This window comes from Hippopotamus amphibius, chromosome 2, assembly GCF_030028045.1.
Source record: "Hippopotamus amphibius kiboko isolate mHipAmp2 chromosome 2, mHipAmp2.hap2, whole genome shotgun sequence".
NCBI classification, from domain to species: Eukaryota; Metazoa; Chordata; class Mammalia; order Artiodactyla; family Hippopotamidae; genus Hippopotamus; species Hippopotamus amphibius.
In genome coordinates, this window is record NC_080187.1 from 165,328,860 (window position 1) to 165,351,226 (window position 22,367).

Here is a 22,367-nt window from a genome sequence, read left to right on the forward strand (position 1 = left end):
TTAGTTTAATGGCCATCTTAGGTAAAGTCACAGTTTCAAAAAGATATAGGAGCAAATGTATTATTGACTCATATTACTAATTTTTATATTCTGGTGCGAAGGGGAACCTGGGACAAAGTGAGAGAGTAGCATTGACATATATACACTACTAAATGTAAAATAGATAGCTAGTAGGAAGCTGCTGCATAACAAGGAGATCAACTCAATGATGCGTGAAGACTTAGAGGGCTGGGACAGGGAAGGCGGGAAGGAATCGAGGGAGGGACTCCTTGTTGTACAGCAAAAACTGGCACAACAGTGTACAGAAATTATATTCCAATAAAGACCTTAAAAATTAATTACTTCTGTCCATTTAGTATGCATTGGTTTTTTCAAAAATAAAGCCACTATATTTCTTTCTTTTTTAAAAAAAACATTTATTTATTTGGCTGTTCTGGGTCTTCGTTGTGGTACATGGGATCTTTGTTGCTGCATGTGGGATCTTAGTTGCTGCATGTGGGATCTTAGTTGCAGCATGCGAACTCTTAGTTGCCTCTAGTTCCCTGACCAGGGTTCGAACCCAGGTCTCCTGCATTGGGAGTGTGCAGTCTTAGCCACTGGACCACCAGGGAAGTCCAGAGCCATTATATTTCCATCTTGATTATATCAATTGTTTTTGAATTTTTTTTTAGAGAAAATAAAATCTCATAGTTAGATTCAATATCTTCTGATGACTCATTTTTATTTTACCTATAATAATGATATAGTTTTTTTCATATAGTATGTGAAGAATGCTTTTGGGTGATTGGGATGGGGGGTACATGTGTTTTCATGGCTTTGGCCATAGAAATAGTAGTAAGGGATTTTATTTGGAGCACTATATATGTATGTGTAATGCATATCACATATATATATGTATTTTTTTTCATTCATTCATGTCTTCATTTTCAGTTGTAAATGTGCTAATCTATCCCAAAGATACTTCCACATTTCCACATGTTAGATCTGGGAAAGAAAGTTGCTTGCTTGCTTGCTTTCTCTTTCTTTAATTTATAAATATATATTACTTCTGTAGCTATGTATCTTTTCCATGATTGCTTCTGTGTTTTTTAAAAAGGAGTGTAAAGCCAGAGATTCCTTTCAATTCAGCATATTTTAAGGGCATTTGAGGAAGAAATATCTTATTTGAAGGTAGCCATTAGATGGTAAAAAGAATTTGGAATAAATACAGTTTTCATTTTTCATGGTAGTTATGTTCTGTAGAGTTGCCATAAATACGGAACCATTGCTTCTTGGAGAAATACAGGTTTAGGATCCTGTGAGACTCTGGTCACATTTTTGAAGTTTTTGCTGCACTGTGCGTGCCCAAAAATGTGAGAAGTGCTGCAAGTATTGATTTGTGGATTACAAAGAAATTTTAGTGACTAGTTGATTTCTCAAATATGAAATTCTCAAATAATGAAGCTCAGCTTTAATTCTTTATAAAGCTACCAGTCAGCTGTCTCAGGAATTTTTTGGAATAACTGATGTTGTATTAACCAACCAAATCTATATGACTTTTTTAAAATATTTATTTATTTATTTATTGGCTGGGTTGGATCTTCATTGCTACACACAGGCTTTCTCTAGTTGCGACAAGTAGGGGCTACTCCTCATTGCACTGTGGCTTCTCTTGTTGTGGAGCACAGGCTCTAGGCACGTGGACTTCAGTAGTTGTGGCACACGGGCTCAATAGTTGTGGCTCATGGGCTCTAGAGCAAAGCAGGCTTAATAGTTGTGGCACATGGGCTCAGATGCTCCGCAGCATGTGGGATCTTCCTGGAGCAGGGATGGAACCCGTGACCCCTGCATTGGCAGGTGGATTCTTAACCACTGCGCCACCTAGGAAGTCCCTAACCACCCAAATTTAGGTTAACTCAAAGGGAAATGAACTTTTACAATACAAAAGAAAAGTAAATCAAGGAGGACATAGTCTTAAGTCCTATAATTTCATTTTCTTAAAAAATGTGATTATTGATTCAGATCCTTGAAATCAGTAGTAAATCAGTGATCATGTGGCTATTCTTTTGCATATGAAAGCAGTATATATAAACATATACTAATTTTAGGTAAAAATAACTATTAGTTTTAATGTTTTTATTTTTTTAAGCTCTTTATTGGAATATAATCGCTTTGCACTATTGTGCCAGTTTTTGCTGTACTTAATACTGTTTATAAAGGAATAGTTTCTTCAGTGTTGTGTGATATCCAGAACTTACTTATCTTTTAATTCTGAAAGGCATACTAAAATAGAATGGAAAGGTACTATTAATTCATTTAGGGAGTCAAATTTTTTGTTACATTAGAGCTGTACTAAATAAGTTAGTTTGTGATTTAAATGAAATAAGAAAAATCTTAAATTTACATTATTTAAGCATATATTTTAAAGAGTGTTACATAGTAAATTTCATCAGACCTAATCCTTGGACATATGTGGGTTGCTCTCTCAAATAACATTAATTGAACTTAAATGAGAGGTAATTAGTGCTCAAACTGATAAAAGTGATTCTTTCTCTTGATGAAATATGTATATACATGAGGGTCATATATACTTTGTGTGAATAATATAAATGGAAAAAAGACATAATAACCTAAAGTATACCCCATAATATTAAATGGTTCAACTTCAGTTGATGAAATTATAGATGGCTTAATTTCCTTTGTTTCTTTCTTTCTTCCTTCTTTTTTTCTTATATTTTCTTTCTTTTTTTGGTGTGTATTTTTTTTTAAAGCTCTTTATTGGAATATAATTGCTTTACACTCTTGTACCAGCTTTTGAGGTACACCAAAATGAATCAGCTGTATTTATGCATATATCCCCATATCCCCAGTTTTGGGGGGGGGGGGTTTTTTTTTTTTTTGCTTATTTGTATTTTCTAATTGGTTTACCATAAAACAGGTTACTTTTATTAAAAAGAGCAAAGTTACCTTTTTATAAGTTTAATTTGATTTAAATGAAATAAGCTTCTATGTGATATATGAATACAAAGCTTAAATAACCAAAAATTAAAAGCTCTTTGATTTGACATTGCTAAAATCTGCTAGAGTACTTTTTCAACCATTAGAACTTTTTGATGTATATAAATAGAAGTAGTAACATGTTTTGGAACTTGATACTGGCACAAACGTCTTAACTCTAAAGGTTGCATGTATATATTTAAAATGAAGATCTGGTAAAATTATTAATTGTAAAAATTCACATTTATTATTTTTATTTTGGTAGGTACGAACTATGGCTCGAGATTTATATGACGACCACTTTAAAGCTGTTGAAAGCATGCCTCGTGGAGTAGTGGTAACACTCAGAAACATAGCAACTCAGTTAGAGTCATCTTGGGAACTTCACACAAATAGACAAGTATGTTAGCCTCTAGATTTTACGACACACAGTGATCTTGGTTTAGTTTTTTTCCCCTTTATCCTTTGTATTCTGGGATTAGGGGGTCAGCAAATTATCACCCATGGGCTAAATTTTGTGTGGTTTTGTGAGGTAAGAAGGGTTTTTACATTTCTAAATGGTTGAACACAAATCAAAAGTAAGAATAATATTTCATGATAGCCTATGAATGTGTAAAGTCAGTGTCCGTAGTAGTTGTATTGCTCACAGCCATGCTTGTTTGTTTACATATTGTCTGTGACGGCTATAGTGGCGACAGTGGCAGAGTTAAATAGGTGTGACCAAGATATGTGGCCTGTGAAGCCTAAAATATTTACAGTTGGCCCTTTACAAAAGAGTTTGCCAAGCATGGTAGAGATAATTTGCACTAATAATTTGAATTTCTTAATCTTGTTTGGTATCTAATTTATTTTCTCTCATTTAGTATCTAATTTATTTTCTCTCTTTAGTATCTAATTTATTTTCATAGTAATTGATGTTCTGATAAATTAAGTATATTAAGACCTGTTTTGTTTTTTCGATTGTCTTTATTAAAAACATTTTTTTTCCTTTAGTGTATTGAGAGTGAGAACACTTGGAGAGATTTAATGAAGACAGCCTTAGAAAATCTAATTGTACTTTTGAAGGATGAAAATACAATTTCACCATATGAAATGTGCAGTAGTGGCTTGGTGCAAGCACTTCTTACTGTTTTAAATAATGTAAGTTTATGAAGTAGTACAGAATGAAGTATATAGTTAAAAAATTATTTTTGACTACACTTTTGACAGCATGATTTACTTTGTTTTGTCAAGAAGTAGTTTAACTACTCAGTTATTAAAAACTGAGTGGTAAATGTTAACGTTTATAATTTCTCCAGCCTTTTCTTTAAGTTTTATCATTAGTTTGTACCAGTTGAATTAAATAATTGTTTATTTAGATTTTTTTAGTTACTCGATTATAATTTGTTGAAGATTTGTTTGAACAAAACACTTAACTTGTATTAGCCTAACATTTTACATTATCCACTGCTCTGATTTCCTCATAACTTATATAAAATGGAATTAGTCTGTAGGCCTTTTTAAATACCTAAAATGTTTGCATAAAATTAATTTATGAGCAGTGACAATTTAGGAAGTTTATGTGAATATTTGACAAGTATTTGCTAATAACCTTATATTTATCTTCAGTTTACTTTGTTACTGTGTCTTTATTGTGATAAAATGTTTTATTTTAATGAAATGTGTATGTGTGTGTATATATATATTTTAATGAAATGTGTATGTGTGTGTATATATATATACCCCCACATACACTTATTTTAACAAATTCTAACAGAATAAAGTATAAAAAGTGAAGGTTTTCTTCCAATTTCAGTTCTTTTTGCCATTTTAATTTCTTGATCTTAATCATTGTACTTTAACGGTAGTCTCGTGTTTCCTTCATTATTATTACCAGTTACATTTATTCCCCTTTATTAAAATTATATTGATATAGCATCACTTTATTATCACTTAGTATCTATGTGATACTATCATTGTTTTGATATAGTAGTCATATTTTTTCTAATTCTAATTAATGTAAATAGTACTGTTAAAATGCAAAATGTTAATAAGTAATGTGAAATTACCTTGCAGTACCACTACACTTTGAGAAAAGAGTATAATCGCTACTGTTATGATATTGAAGATTAATTAGGCATGATCTACTAGTCATATAATAAAAAGAATTTTAATTGAAAGAAAATGATTTTACTTATATTGATAATTTTGTAATATATTAATATTCATCTTTGCAGAAAGTGTTTTTTATAAATGTCAGTAACAGCCTTATAACTTTTTCTTTTTTTTTTTTACTTTTTCCTTTTTTTTTTTTTAGAGCATGGATTTAGATATGAAACAAGATTGTAGTCAACTGGTAGAAAGAATAAATGTTTTTAAAACAGCCTTTAGTGAAAATGAAGATGATGAAAGGTAAATCCCCATATTTCTTTTAATTTGATATTTGCAGTGTTTGCAGGTTGATAGGTTTCTTTTAAAATAGAGCCTAGTAGTGTTTATACACAAAATAGGAACTTTTAAATTCAGTACAAAAGTAGCCTATATTATAAATATATAAAAAAGGAAAGATTTTTAAAGTATTTTTTAATATAATGGAATAAAAGCAAGATTACGTCTGCTGTGAATGCAGCTGACCACTTATTTTAAATTGGATAATCTTTAAAATACAACTGGAAATTGGAACAGTGATTGAATATTTGATGATATGAAGTAGCAATTGTTCATTCCCTTTTAGGTGTGGTAATGATACAATTTTATTTTTTAAGAATTCTTTTTTAGAGGTACATACTCAGAGTATTTCTGGGTTAAATGGTATGTTACTTGGCCTTTTCTTTAAAATATATGGGAAAGAGAGAAATGGGTGGGAATATAGATAGAAATCAGTTGGCCATTAGTAGGTAATTGTTGAAGCTGGGACATGAGTTGATGAAGGTGCATTTTACGATTTTATTTACTTTTGAATGTGATTGAGTCTTTAAAATAATAAATGAAATTCAATTAATTCCATTAATTTTAAATACCATTTTAAATGAGTGCATATTACATTATATGATGTATAATAATTTATTGAAATAGTCTGTTAAACATATTGGCTGTTTGCAAATTATTACTAATACTAAAATATACTTGTCTTGGTGGAAACATCTTTTTACATAAATTCCTTTAAATAGTATTATTGAGTTGTTGATGATTTTTTAAAGGTTCTTGATATAAATTGTCATGTTATTTTCCAGGAATATTATACTAGTGTTGCCTTGCCAACAATACTATTATTTTCAAAACTTTACTGCTATATATATTCTTTTATATATATCAAATATTATATAATAAAATTGTTTAAACTTTAAAAAACAAAATTACACATTATATATTACTTTGAATGCAGTTGAAAGTTTCATAAGCAAAATATTTTTATCTTACTCAGATATAGTCTAATACAGAATAAAACTTCTCTTAGCATTAATAAAGTAGGGGTTTATATGAGGTTGGTTATTGCAGTTTCTGTGTGAACTTTAGCATGAACATATATAAAAGCTCTTAATTATTTTTTTCTTAGTCGACCAGCTGTGGCATTAATCCGAAAGTTAATAGCTGTACTAGAGTCTATTGAACGTCTACCTCTCCATTTGTATGATACACCAGGATCCACTTATAACCTCCAGGTAACCATGAAAAATGCAGTTGCTATTACTGCTGAATGCATTTAGGAGTGGTCTCATATGTTTTTCTTTAAAAAAAAAAAAGACAAACCCTTTAAAAATTTATTTATTTATTTATCTACCTGTCTATCTATCTATCTATTATTTTTGGCTCTGTTAGGTCTTCATTGCTGCACGAGGGCTTTCTCTAGTTGTGGAGACCGGGGGCTACTCTTCGTTGTGGTGCAATGGCTTCTCTTGTTGCAGAGCACAGGCTCTAGGTGCATGGGCTTCAGTAGTTGCAGCATGTGGGCTCAGTAGTTGTGGCTTACGGGCTTAGTTGCTCTGCAGCATGTGGGATCTTCCCGGACCAGAGCTTGAACTCGTGTCCCCTGCATTGGCAGGTGGTTTCTTAACCACTGCACCACCAAGGAGTCCCCAAAAAAACTTTTATATTTTATTAAAGAATGATTGTGCTTAATCATTAAAGACTTTAACCCTTAATGCCATTCGATTCTTCTTTTTAATGAATCTTGAATGTATTGGTATTTTAATGCTTAAGTAATAAATCATATTTGGTAGATTATATTTGAAAAAAAACCCTTTATCAGTGGAAAAGCAGAAGAGAGTCCTTTTGTTCTAGAATTATGAGTTAAGTCCCTTTGTCTCTGTGTGTATCTTAAGCATGTGAGAAAATATGAAAATATTTTAGGTACAATTTATTTTCTTGGTTTCTGTATGTCATTACTTAGAACCAGATGGCCTTCCTTAGCTATTTCTATTAATTTTGGAAATCTGTCATTATCACATGGTTGTATAAAAAGCCTGTTTTCTTCCTAAATGTTACTTGGTTGACATTCTTATTAATTCATTAAGTTATTCTTTTGTTAGCAACTAGTATCCAGATATGAACAGATAAAACAAATATTCTTACTGCTAATATTCCAAACCAGGTCTTTATCACATTTTCTGTAGGTTACTTTAGTATTTTCTAGCAGATTCTTTGACCTTGAATCTTGCCTTTATTGGACCTATCCTGCATTTCACTGCATCAAATAGTTTCTTTTAAATATAGCCTTTAATAAGTGATCTTTTAAATATGGCCTTTAATAAGTGACTAAAACTGTATTTGCAATAACAATGCCTACTCATGGCAAAAAACTTACCATACCCCCAAGAACCTAGTAGTATTACAAAGCCAGCTAGACTCCCAGACTAGAAAGCTTGTTCGTAGAGTTATAGTATGGTTAGTATATCCAACATGATATATATATATATATATATATATATATAAAACAAAACGTAGAGGTCTATTTGAGCTTTACTTCAGACAGAATAATGTAGAGGAACAAGGGGATTTTTTGTTCTATCCTTTTTTTCCTTTTTTTTTTTTTATTAATTTTATTTATTATTTTTTGGGGGGTACACCAAGTTCAATCATCTGTTTTTATATATATATCCCCGTATTTGTTCTATCCTTTTAAAGGTTTTATCCTTGATAAATGAATAAGGTAGAAATAGGTCTCAAAGACTGGAAATTCCTTTGCTCATACTTTTACAGTCCTAGGAAAACCAACATCTTTTATTATACTTATCACATTTTAGTAGAGTGTGCACGATACAACGATAGGAAGGCTGGGAATGTGCCCTCCGGTAATTTTGCAGTCTGAAATGCTTCCCAAATGTACATATAAATTTTTAATTATGTGTCTATAGGAATTAGTTAAGATTTATACAGAAATGAAGCACATACTTATTTTACTTACTAAAACATGTTGAATTGGAAGCTATCTTATGTTTTTTTTAAGTTTATTAGCCATAGATTATTTAATATATTCTAGCTTTAAAACTGTAAGTTAATTAGCTACTTTTTATAACTGACTTGGCAATTTGCAAGTTATCAGTTAGGGATGTAATATTTCTGTTAAGTGTTTTATAATAATTTTATTTAAACCATGTATATTTGAAATTGTTTAGAAATGCTAAGTAGTTACCTTTGTTTCTTTCTTGGAAATATTACTTATTCAGTGGACCTCTTTTAAAATAAAACAAAACATTTAATAGAAACAGACTTTGGGACTTCTGTGATTGCTCAGTGGTTAAGACTCTGTGCTCCCAAAGCATGGGGCCTGGGTTCAGTCCCTGGTCGGGGAACTAGATCCCACATGCATGCTGCAGCTGAGAGTTCACATACCACTACTAAGGAGCCTCTCCTGCCGCAAGTAAGACCCGGCACAACCAAATAAATGAATAAATAAATAAATTTTTTTAAAAACTTAAAGAAAAACAGACATTGATCCTTCCTATATGGTTATATTTTATAAATCTCAATTGCTGTGTTATGTAACATTTTTTATTTTCAAAATTCTAAGAAAAAAGCAAAATATTTTCTGAAGCATTTTGATCATTTTTGTGTAGATACTTACAAGAAGATTAAGATTTCGGTTGGAACGTGCACCTGGTGAAACTGCATTGATAGACAGGACTGGCAGGATGTTGAAGATGGAACCCTTAGCTACAGTTGAATCTCTAGAACAGTATCTCTTAAAAATGGTGAGTTTCTGGCAAAGGAATGGTGAAATAAGCATTCTTTGCTGTGGTTTATCCCTTTAGAAAAGTGGGAAGTATTTTTCCAGAGTTATAGTAATTAGAGTTTGACCTAGTAATTCCATTTTAGAAAATAATCTTTATACACTCTAAATGATTTCTTCATGAGGGTGTCTATTATAGTTATTTGTAATACTAAAATAGTGAACAAAACCTTGATGCTAATCCATAAAGAAATATAAAGTTGGTAATTATTTTCACTAATTTGAATATTATATAGCTATGATAATAAATAGACTGGTAAGAGAAAAATGATTTTATACAGTATGATCAAGACTTTTTATCTATTGAAATAAGAGACAAGAAATACTCTGTGATATTAATAGTGGGGTGCTATGATTATGGAATTTTCTGGGTTTTTTTTCTTTTTCAAATATTCTTAAATGAATATTGATTATAAAATAATTCACATTAAAGGAACAAAGTGGGCAGTGCATTTCAAAATATCATTATTAAGGTGTCTTCCATATTTTCTTTGATTAGGTAGCAAAGCAGTGGTATGATTTTGACCGATCTTCATTTGTTTTTGTTCGAAAATTAAGAGAAGGCCAGAATTTTATATTTCGGCACCAGCATGATTTTGATGAAAATGGAATCATTTACTGGATTGGGACAAATGCCAAGTAAGTAATTATTTAACGTAGATTGAGAACATTCACCTGGAAAAAGAATTCTAGGTAGTAGAATAAAATTAACCACTCTGAGCATCCTGCATTTTTAGGAATTTCATCTTTTAGGTTAAATTTAAGACCATCCAAATTCCTTTTATGAAGAAAAAATACTTAAATTGTTAAATGTTGAATTTTTATTAATATAATTTTATGTGGAAAAAACCTAGTCTGAACAAATGTAGTTATTTTAATAGTGTTAACTGTTAACACTGCTTGAGAGTATTTTCTTTGTTTTTGTGTAGAACTGCATATGAATGGGTTAATCCAGCTGCTTATGGACTTGTGGTAGTAACATCATCAGAAGGAAGAAATCTGCCTTATGGCCGCTTAGAAGACATATTGAGTCGTGACAATTCAGCTTTAAATTGTCATAGCAATGATGATAAGAATGCCTGGTTTGCCATAGATCTGGGTCTATGGGTGATACCATCAGCGTATACACTTCGTCATGCTCGTGGTTATGGAAGGTCTGCACTGAGAAATTGGGTTTTCCAGGTATCCAAAGATGGACAGAACTGGACTTCTTTGTATACCCATGTTGATGACTGCAGTCTCAATGAACCAGGGTTAGTTGAGGAGTCTTTGTAAATTGGAAAACTCAGTAAAGAGCTTTGTTTATTTTTATAACTGTATCCTCTTAGAGCTCTCTTTTTTGAGATACTATAACAAGATTTTCTTTCTAAAAATATCACTTGATACTGTAATTTAGGAATTAAAACTTTGAAATACTGATTTTATTGAAACCGTCAAATGCTTTAGATTAAACATAAGTAGAAGCTGAGAGTATTTATTTAAAAAGAAGTTGATATATGGCGATATGTGTGTGTATATATAGCACATTGATAAAAACCAAAAAAAAGAATGCAGTTAACTTTTACTAAACTCTCCATTTATTCATATAATATATGTGAATGTTTGACAAATTAACAGTGACTGTTGATTTTTATGTTATGTATCTGTTTTCCTAAATTTTATATGTTGATCATATATATATATTTTTAAAGACAAAGAGTCAGCATTATATTTCTAAAAAATTTATTTCTAATAAAGTTTAATTGTACATTGTGGCACATTTTGAGGAGTAGATAGAGTGTAGAGTTAAAGTACTTTCTGTATTTGATGTAGTATGGAAGGAGCTTCTTAGCATTAGGATTAATAGGTAATATTTTCAAGCTTTAAAGTTAATACTTTAATATATCACTTAAAATTTTGCAGAAATTAAAAAAATTTTTCTTCATCATAAAAACATGTTACTCATAAAATTTCTTTGGATTTTATTACTCATCAGTTAGTGTTATGAGTCAAATTAATAGTATAAGTTTTAACATTTCATTTTTAATTTTTCTTTTTTATTTTATTTATTTATTTATTTTTGGGAGCTGTGTTGGGTCTTCACTGCTGCTTGCAGGCTTTCTCTAGTTGTGGAGAACGAGGGCTGCTCTTTGTTGTGGTGAGCTGGCTTCTCATCGCAATGACTTCTCGTTGCAGAGCACAGGCTCTAGGCACACAGGCTTTAGTAGTTGTGACACACGGGCACAGTAGTTGTGGCTCGTGGGCTCTAGAGTGCAGGCTTAGTAGTTGTGGCACAGGGGCTTAGTTACTCATGTGGGATGCCGCCTGTGGGATCTTCTTGGACCAGGGATCAAACCTGTGTCCCCTGCATTGGCAGGCAGATTCTTAACCACTGCGCCATCAGGGAAGTCCCTAATTTCTTTTCTTTTTTTTTTTTTTAAATATAGTTCCAGTTTAATTGAGATATAATTGACATATAACAGTGTGTAAGTTTAAGGTGTACAATGTGTTGATTTGATATACCTCTGTATTGCGAAATTACCACATTAGCTAATACCTCCATCATATCACAAGATTACCATTTCTTTTTTTTTGTGATAAGAATATTTAAGATCTACTCTCTTAGCAACTTTCAAATATATAACTATTTTTTTCTTTTAAAAAGTTTTATTGAGATATAATTGACATACAATAAACTGCATATATTTAAAGTGTACAATTTGATATTTTTTCTTATTAGTCTTCTATTTTATACGTATTAATGTATATGTCAATCCCAGTCTCCCACCTAAGTTATTTCCTGGACTGCTATTTTTATTCTTTGATTTCTAATTCTTGTGTAACAAACTGGTGACTCAACATGAAAGTTTATTTTTCATATACTTTTCTATTATGTAACAAAATCTTTGTCACCTTAAACATCTTTTTCATAACGTTTAAAAAACATTAAATAATATTTTCCCTACCACATTCACAGATCAACGGCCACCTGGCCTCTTGATCCACCGAAGGATGAGAAACAAGGATGGCGACATGTGAGAATTAAACAGATGGGGAAGAATGCTAGTGGACAAACCCACTATCTTTCACTATCTGGATTTGAACTTTATGGCACTGTAAATGGAGTATGTGAAGATCAGCTAGGTAAAGAGATGATAGTAGGTTTTTCTAACTTACTAAAACAATTATATTTATAAAAAGTGACTTTATATTTCTCTGATTTCTACCTTACAGGAAAAGCAGCTAAGGAAGCAGAAGCTAATCTTAGAAGACAGAGACGGCTAGTACGCTCCCAGGTACTGAAGTACATGGTTCCAGGGGCTCGTGTGATCAGAGGCCTTGACTGGAAATGGCGTGATCAGGATGGCAGCCCACAGGGAGAAGGCACCGTCACAGGAGAACTGCATAATGGTGAGTAGGTACTTAGCTTTCGTAGTGTAGAAATCAAGTATTTAAATAACAAAATATTTTTCTTCTGTTATTTTGGGGTAATTTATAAATTGAATAAGTGCTCCAGGACTAAGTAGAAGAGCTGATCTATTGGTTTTATGTAGAAAATTGGGAAAATCATTTATTTAGAAATAGGAAAAATTTTAAATTCTTAGGTTTTGACTAAAAACTGAAGTAATTGATAAGCTAGTATAAGATGAATACCCTAAGACATGTGCTGTTTTTGTGTTTATTATTCATAAGTTTCCTTCTCTTTTCTTTATCTTGTTAACTTGACAAGAATCAGGGCACAATTTTTTGTTCAATTATGACTCATGTAGAAGAAAAAGCGTTAACATTTATAGTTAAATATTTTTCAGTAAAGCATAGAACAAAAATTGTAGCCTTTTCGTTTATTAGTTAATTGTAAGATATTTCATAGTGTTTCTCAGTCTACTAGTTTTTCTTTGGGGTAAGGGTTATTGTTGTTTAAAATTAAGTTCATTTTTTAACTTTTGCTTTTGTAGATTTTAAGAAAGTCCATACCCACTTAAATTGCTAACTCCCAGAAGCAACTGTAGTGGCTAGTTTTTTTTTCCTTTAACTTACTAGACTCACTTATTAGTGGACAATTTGCCTAACTGCTAGTGGGTTCTTATGAATTTTGCCTAGCATTAAAAAAAAAAAAGAGTAAAATGTTCATATCCTCACCAAATATTGAAAGAGACATAATAAAAGTGACAATGCTTAGGAGAATGACTAACATCTGATATCTTAACTGTGTGATAAATGCATTTATTTACTTAAACTTTTTGATTTTACTGTTTAAGATTCTCTTCCTTAAATTACCTTACTAAATGCATTTTTGTCTAGTGTACCCTAATTGCAGATCGTTGTCCTCATAGCAGGTTTATAGTGAGTGAGCATGCATGAATCTGCCAAAATTCATAGAAAAGCAATAATAATTGAATAATAATCGTTCCATTCAACTCAGAAATTTCCAGTGTTCTTTTTTTTAGGCATCTTAATGATGCTTAGTTAATAGTCTATCTCTCGTAAATTGTTTGACTTTTAAGTGTGTTAGCTAGTTAGAGGTATGTGAATACAATGTGTATTTTTCTTGGGCTGGAGTCAAGTGAAGCAACTGTGTAGGAAAGTTGGAATCTTAATTTCAGAATTTAGCATATAAGAAAGGCTTATTTTACTTATCTGACAAATGTAGAGAATCATACCCTAAAACCCTTATGTCACAGAGGGTTCTTAGCTTTCAGATACTTAAGCCAACTCTTTCTGATAATAGCTAGTTATCACTAACTCTATCTTTTTACGTATCTTTTGGGCATAAGAGGAGTTAGAGTTTTGTACTTCTACACTTATGGATAGTATGTATGTACCTTTCTGAGTGATCAGTTTAAACACATTCTCAGTGTAATATGAATGGTTTACATTTGGAGGTTATTTTTCTATGCTGTGTCAATTAAATCTCTTTCCTTTCTAAAGAATCTTTGTGTTGGTAGTAATATCCATTTTTTAATTTAGTCCACAAATATGAGTGCCTGCTATGTAAAGGTATTTTATAGATTTCAGATACACAATGATCAACAAAAAACTATAACCCCATGTGTTCTGGGTAAAACATAAATTTACAGTTACAGATTTTAATAAGTGCTGTGAAATAAGTTATCAGTATACTTTGGGAGCAGTTAATACAATACAAATGTAATTTTTATTTGGGACTGGGATATGTTTTTGAACTTTTCCTTTTCTCACACTTTTCCATGTTGCAGAAGAGATAGTTAAATGTTGGTTCTTCAGAGGTTATTTCAGCATACAGAATAAATTGAGGCACCTGAAATCTCATCTAAACTAGATTATGTAGATTTGGGGCAGTCAGTTTCCTCTCAAACAACTTGTATGCAGATAATGCCCACAGGTAATACTTAAACCCCTCTGAGCCTCATCGTAAACATATGTGAACTCGGTATGTGTGTGCACACATGTGCACATGCATGGGAATATGTGTGTGTATGGATAAAGTACTTTTATTTAAACTTCATAAAGACAAACACTTTACAAAAATACATATTTTTATGTGTTGTTTTTTTCTCTGAAGTAGTTAGCTTATAGCACTAAAATAAGATTGTAAAATTTCTATTAATTTTCTTTCTAATAGGCAATTTATTTTTTTTGGAAGTTAATTACCACTTTTAGAAAAGAATGTCATTTTCCGAGTATAAGTAAACATAGATTTAATAATATTATGGTCATTAGTTCTTTTCACGTTATTAGCTTTATCATATATATAGTTTCTATCTAATAAAAGAGCTTAGTATACTTTTAAAATTTTGGTTTTAGAATTTTCTGTGCTTATTCAAATTTATTAAACTTAATCATAAGAGAACCAAATAACCACTGAACTTTGAGAACACAACCGAAATGCTAACTTGGTGTTATATGAGCCAGTGACCTAGGATTTCTACAGTGATATATAAATATTTTGTCCGTCAATTACAGGATTTAGCCCAAACTTAGAAATTAATGGTTAAGCCAGCACTTTTTTCTATAAATAACATTTGACCACATAATCATGTTTAACAACTGAAAAAGCTTTTACTTAGATTTCATCTATACTTGAAGTTGCAGTATTTTACCATTTTTATCACTTTTTGCAATTTTTAAGAGTTCTTCCCCTTAAAAGATATCCCAATAGATATAAACATGACCCTTACGTTGTTTTTAAATATCACGAGAACAAACAGTTCAGAAATAAGAGAAATAGAAGGAAGGATTTAATTTTAGTTGGCAAACCTTAGATGACTAGAAATTCAGAGAAGTACAGCACTGATGCAAAGCTGATCCCATATTGTGGAGCTACTGTCTGACACGCTCCTATCTGCTTTCTGCTGGGTCTCACAAACTCCTGTCCCTTTCCAGGCTGGATTGATGTCACCTGGGATGCTGGTGGCTCAAACTCTTACCGTATGGGCGCAGAAGGAAAATTTGACCTCAAGCTTGCACCAGGGTACGACCCTGATACAGTGGCATCACCCAAACCTGTTTCATCCACTGTTTCAGGCACAACGCAATCATGGAGCAGCTTGGTGAAAAACAACTGTCCAGACAAGACATCTGCTGCTGCAGGCTCCTCAAGTAGAAAAGGAAGCAGCAGTTCTGTGTGTAGCGTGGCCAGTAGCAGCGACATCAGCTTGGGTTCGACCAAAACGGAACGGAGATCAGAAATTGTAATGGAACACAGTATAGTTTCAGGAGCTGATGTCCATGAACCAATTGTTGTTCTTTCATCTGCTGAAAACGTCCCTCAAACAGAAGTAGGGTCCTCTTCCAGTGCAAGTACCAGCACCTTAACAGCGGAAACGGGAAGTGAAAATGCTGAAAGAAAGTTAGGCCCTGATAGTTCTGTTCGTACTCCTGGGGAGTCTAGTGCAATATCAATGGGAATTGTCAGTGTTAGTTCTCCTGATGTTAGTTCAGTATCTGAGTTAACCAATAAAGAAGCAGCTTCACAACGGCCCCTTAGCTCTTCAGCAAGTAACAGACTGTCAGTGAGTTCTTTGTTAGCTGCTGGGGCCCCCATGAGCTCTAGTGCAAGTGTTCCTAACCTGTCCTCAAGAGAAACATCTAGCTTGGAGAGTTTTGTGAGGAGAGTGGCAAACATAGCACGGACTAATGCCACGAACAACATGAACCTAAGCCGAAGCAGCAGTGATAACAACACTAATACTTTGGGGAGGAATGTGATGAGCACAGCAAGTAAGTGAGCCTTTCCTTATGGACCCGATGCTTTTCCACTCTGAGGGATGCGGAGTAGGATTTGTTCCAGTGGGTTCTGGCTTCCGTCTTTAACTAGGTCATTAGCAATGTTAGATACAGCTGTGTCAGATTTACCACTTCAGGAATATGAGGTTACGTTCTATAGAACTGTGATATTTTAAGAACTCTAATCAGGTGTGATAAAGAACCTCACACTTCTGTTTTTCCCTCCTCTATGATAAATTGTTAAGTACAGTTGCAAGAGGAAATAGATGCCTGTTAAATATCATCAAAGTCAATTGAAATCAGAGCATAATACTGGCATAACTTTTAGTTACGTCCTGAGTTGATACTAGCTTCTGAAGGTTTTTAATTCTAATTAAAGCTACCAGTGGGTCAAAGTAATTCCCTTGGAAAATATCATTGGGAGTTATTTCATTGACTGTTTCACCTATTTAAAAAGCTAGGCTTAACATTTTGAAAAATATAATTTTATAAAAACAATTTTTAGTTGGATTTCAGTTGGGTTCCCAAAGTTGTTGCTTTTCAGCCTTTAATAATTAGTGTTTCATGACCTCTTTCTTTTTTCTAAATATACCAAGTAGTTTTTCTGAGGTTTATACAATCCTACCTTTTTGTACTAATTTGCTTCATTTTTATCTTTAGCTTCTCCTCTTATGGGTGCTCAGAGCTTCCCTAATTTGACCACACCTGGTACTACATCAACAGTGACTATGTCAACATCCAGTGTTACTAGCAGCAGCAACGTGGCTACAGCAACAACAGTTTTGTCAGTTGGTCAGTCATTAAGTAATACTTTAACCACCAGCCTCACATCAACCTCCAGTGAGAGTGACACAGGTCAGGAAGCAGAATATTCCTTATATGGTAAGTTATGGTTTAAAATAGTTAAGATATTTGTATAGTGATGCTTTTATTACATTTTTCTCCTGGGTTGTTTTTAACTTTCGATTAGAAAAGGATTATTCTCTCTTCTTGCAAATATGGCAGCTTCATATATGGTAAAAAACCCCAGAGTGATATGAAGGACTATTAAGAAATTATCTGATTGTAAATAGACATCTAGGAACTTTTGTGTGTCATCCTTTTTTTGCTTTTTGTCACTAGTGAAGTTTTATTAGAAGGACTATAATAACAGCAATATTCAACACCTTTATCAGAGAAGAATAGAGGTATGATAGATTAATAAGCTTTGTAAATTGATAGTTCCTGTACATTGTAATGTAAGAGGAAAAACACTCCTGTGTGTCTCCTGTACTTTTACAACTCTTCTCACAGAATGCTTCACTTTTGGCACGTCTGACCACCAAATAAATGTGTGTGAAGTTTTCCCACATCAGCTGGGTGTCTTAAAATTTAACTCAGTTCTCACACTACGTACCTACCTGGAGATAGTATCAGATCCTACAGGTTAAAGTCTTAGTTCCACAACACTGCCCACCCTCACCTATAACCCTTTAGACACTAATCACAAGTCCAGGTTGTCATCTGTGCTTCCGACTGGCTGTAAATTGGAAGTTTCCATGACCCCCTCCTTGGGTTAGATTCATTTGCTACAGAGGCTCACGGGACTCAGGAAAACATTTTATTTGCTGGGTTACCAGTTTATTATAGAAAGGATATATAGGCAGTTCCCTGGTGGTCCAGTGGTTAGGACTCCGTGCTTCGACTGATGGGGGCCGGGTTCGATCCCTAGTCAGGGAACTGAGATCCCGCAGGCTTCGTGGTGCAGCCAAAAAAAAAAAGGGTATGTAACTCAGGAACAGCCAGATGGAAGAGATGCATAGGGTAAAGTCTGGAAGGGTCCCAAGCAGAGCAACTTCTGTCCCTGTGGAGTTTAGGGACCCTCCTGGCCTGTCAAGTGTGTTCATGTCCACCAACCTGGAAGCTTTCTGAACCCTACCTTTCAGGGGTTTTTTTGGGGAGGCTTAATGATTTAAGCACCGTTGATTAAATTATTGGCCATTGGTGACTCAATATCCAGCTCTTCTCCCCAGAGGTCTAAGGGGTGGGATGAAAATTCAACCCTCTAATTGTGGTTCTACTAACAACTAGCCCCATCCTTAGATTATCTAAGGACTTTTTTAAAGTCTCCTCATTAAAAAAAACTCTGGTACAAAAGACACCTCTTTTGCTCTTATTTCTTAGGAAATTCCAAAAGTTTTAGGAACTCAGTGCCTAAAACAGAGGCAAAGACCAAATTCATTTTCTTTATTATAAATCACAATATCACAACTATAATCAAAGTTTTTCGGAAATTATTCTCTAGTTATGTAACATTTGAATTTTTCAGATGATTTAATTTTTGCTTAGAAGGTTGTATAGTTACATTTTGTAACTTCCATGGTATGTAGTGAGCGATAAAACCATTTGATTTCATTAAAAAATATATTTCTAATCATCTTATTTTATCTTTTTAGAAAAGTAAAACTTTTTATAAACAGGAAATACAGAAGCGAATGAAAATCATCTAGTCCCTACCTTCCAGAGACAACCACTGTTGTCATTTGATACACATCATTTGATGTATATATTCTTTTTTTCTTTTGAACAAAAAGGGATTCCATCCTTTGCAGACATCTCTTTTCACTCAGTACATTGTGAAAATATTTTCATATTGTTCTATGAGTTTCCACAACATATGAAATGGCTGCCAGATATTCCTGTTTGACTGGATGATCATTATTTAATATACCCCCTGCTTTGGATACTTAAGTTACAGCTTTTCATTACCATCAGCATTGTTATGAATGAGCATCCTTGAATTGTATTTTTGTGTGTATTTCCTTAGGGTAAATCCTATTGTTTTAGAATGCCCTTTATCACACATCCTTGATCACCTGTTTTTTTTTCAAAATTACTTTTGTTAATTTCTTTTTTTAATTAATTAAGTAAGTAAGTAATTGGCCGCATTGGGTCCTCATTGCTGTGCACTGGCTTTTTTCTCTAGTTGCAGCAAGCATGGGCTACTCTTCTTTTTGGTGCGTGGGCTTCTCATTATGGTGGCTTCTCTTGTTGAGGAGCATTGGCTCTAGGTTCCTGGGCTTCAGTAGTTGCAGCACGTGGGCTCAGTAGTTGTGGCGCATGGGCTTAGTTGCTCTACGACATGTGGGATCTTCCTGGACCAGGGATTGAACCCATGTCTCCTGCATTGGCAAGTGGATTCTTAACCACTGTGCCACCAGGGAAATCCACTTCTGTTTATTTCACATACAAGAAAATTTATATGAAGATATATTTTTAAGTACTATTTTATGTATACATCATTTTAATATATTTTCTTCTTTTTTCTGAGAATGTGCCCTCTCCTCTTCTAAGCCAAGAATTGGATCTGATGTTTTATGGTTTTAGGAAAAGCATTACATTTCTCTGTTTCTACTTTATCTCTTAAATATGTATGTAGCAAAATAATGATGATTGTTTCACCAAAGTATTATACATTGACTGAATAAGCTTATCTACCTCAGTTTTTCTCATGGAGGCCTCTGCTTTTCCCTATTAATATGTTAACTTTAAGCTTTAGTTCTAAATTATGTGAAGGTTAAGAAAGTTGTGGGTATGCTAGTGGAAAAGAATATTGAGTAGTTAGGGCTACTGGTTGTCTTTTAAAAATTATTCTCTGGAGATAGAAATTTCCTTTTCTACATTTCTGAAACTGGAGGGAGGACTCTTTAAGAGTGCTGCTCTATGAAGGATCAGAGTAACATCTGCCTTATAAAGTAATTTCTATATATGCAAAGTTTGAGGGACATGATTGGATTCTATAATATGGTCAAATGTATAAAATAAGGAGCTTTTAAAATATATATATAATATTCTTATACTCTGATAATAAAAGGGAAGATGAGTTAAACCTCTGACTTCAGTGAATTGTAACATATGAGAGATGGGATTTATATATATACATATATTTTTTTTCCTTTAAAAATAAACCAAAAAGTGGAATTGATTTATTTTGTGTACTTCCACATCATGCTCATGAGAGCCACTACCTAAATTGCAGGATGGCATTTTACATATGTTAGAGGTAATATATTTCATCAAATTTAAGATGCCGTTAATTATAAGATTATCTTACGTCACTAAAGAAAAAATGTTGCCAGTTTAGCTGTGAATATTCTGAAATCAGAATACGTCTTATAGGCAATGGCAAGTCAAAGTAAAAGGCATTGAATATTTAGTCCTACATAATTATTAGACTTAAAAATTTCTATTAGTTCAAAAATATGCAAGTGCAAGTTTCTACTAAATAATTATAAATTATTTTCTTATCCATAGAAGTTTTTTATTCCAGATCTAGTAAAAACTTCTCCTGTTTTCGTCCTGTTATTCCTCCTCTTGTTTTCACTTCCCATGGGGAACAGCTTCTCAGCATCTTCATTATGTGCGGCAATGTAAATTTGACCTAATCTTCGCTGAAGGGTGAAGGGAAGAGAGCCTAAGAAGGAGGGAGACAAAAGGGTCTCAAATTTATTGAACTTTTTTAACATGAAAGATGGTATCTAATGTTATTCCGTAGTCAATAGGCATTATCTTTAAGTAGTCATTACAACCAAGTAATCTTCCCAGTCACATAGATAAACTCAGGTATCTCTGATTGACTTGATTCCATTCTCTTTCCTCATAAAATCTTTCACAGTTTATGTATTCATTAGTTTCCTTTTAAATGCCTCTCTCCCCTGTAAGCTCCATGGGGGCTCAGACCACATCTATTTTGTTTACAGCTACATATACCTGCTGCCTCATGTAATTCTTGGCACATAGTTGGTACTCAGCAGATATCTATTGACAGAGTGAATGATTCCAAAGTGTTCTCTTTCCATCATTTTATGTTTCCTGTGACTTATGCAAAGAATAATAACAGGATTGTTTTTATTTTTTAACATACCGCATATTGTTTAAAAATGATTTTGTAGATATAGATTTAGTTCATGACCATCCTTTATCCCACGTTGTTTTCCGCCCTGTTTGTGACTGTTTGCCATTGTTAGTCATCCTTTACATGTGGTGGTGGAGGAAGAGTGGCATCACTGAATGTGGCTTTCACACTTGTCTCTTTCAGATTTCACTTTTGTATTATAAAACCAACAGGCAAAGTTACTTTGTTATGCCTTGTTAACTGTGCTAAGAGGAAGTGTGTTGGCTTTGTTTTCTAGACTTCCTTGACAGCTGCCGTGCCAGCACTCTGTTAGCGGAGCTGGACGATGACGAGGACTTGCCGGAGCCAGATGAGGAGGACGATGAAAATGAAGACGACAACCAGGAGGACCAGGAATACGAGGAGGTTATGGTAGCGCGAGTCCCCCGTTCTCTCCACTCAGACAGGGTGTTAATGAGATGAAGAGAGGAAAAGCAAAGTTCTGGTTAAACTTTGAAGCAAGGAAATATGGCACCAGTATGAAAAGTGTGGTTAATTAAGAAAAGCACTCTTAATCTAGGCATTTATCATATTTTTCGAAAGAAAATAAATTGGTTATAGTTGAAAAACAGTACAATGTCACATGCTGATGTTTTAACAGGTTTAAAAGTGTGAAGAACTGCATTCATCCTAAAGGATATAATACTTTTCATGGCTCTTCCACAGTAGTTATACTTACAATTTTTTGGTACCTGCTGTTTTGCAAGCAGTATCTTTGTGTTATCTCATCAGTCCTTATATAGATTTATGAGATAAAAACATAGAAAGCATAACTTGCCCTAATTATTCAGAGTTAAGTAGAAAAGCAGGACCCAAGCTTAAGCAGTATGATCCAGAAGTCCTAGTGTTTAATAACTATGACGGTCTTCAACTTGAACTTTTGCCTGAAAATGCCTTTTATTTTTTTCTTGCATAATTTTTATTTCCCTTTATAAAATGTTACTAGATTAAAACATTTTTTTTCATAAGTTGAGTTTTAGTAGGGTGGAGACCTCCAAAAACTGTTTTCAGTATATCTTTCTTAGAAAACATGTAGAACGTTAGCACATTTCTTGTGAAGATTAG

The 22,367-nt window shown here is 33.2% G+C and overlaps 1 protein-coding gene across 6 annotated transcripts in view; it reads left to right on the forward strand.

Moving 5' to 3' along the window:
- HECTD1 (HECT domain E3 ubiquitin protein ligase 1) overlaps positions 1-22,367 on the forward strand; it is a 93,015-nt gene that overhangs the window by 50,690 nt on the left and 19,958 nt on the right. For 4 of the 6 annotated variants that reach the window (XM_057720908.1, XM_057720911.1, XM_057720907.1 and 1 more), the window contains 12 exons: positions 3,242-3,376; positions 3,970-4,116; positions 5,273-5,367; positions 6,512-6,617; positions 9,012-9,146; positions 9,684-9,823; positions 10,114-10,437; positions 12,141-12,307; positions 12,398-12,574; positions 15,527-16,363; positions 17,030-17,251; positions 21,541-21,674. In XM_057720908.1, the coding sequence (XP_057576891.1) occupies positions 3,242-3,376; positions 3,970-4,116; positions 5,273-5,367; positions 6,512-6,617; positions 9,012-9,146; positions 9,684-9,823; positions 10,114-10,437; positions 12,141-12,307; positions 12,398-12,574; positions 15,527-16,363; positions 17,030-17,251; positions 21,541-21,674 (2,619 nt within the window). The remainder of the gene's footprint in view (positions 1-3,241; positions 3,377-3,969; positions 4,117-5,272; positions 5,368-6,511; positions 6,618-9,011; positions 9,147-9,683; positions 9,824-10,113; positions 10,438-12,140; positions 12,308-12,397; positions 12,575-15,526; positions 16,364-17,029; positions 17,252-21,540; positions 21,675-22,367) is intronic. The other 2 variants (XM_057720909.1, XM_057720910.1) reach the window with 2 other exon arrangements.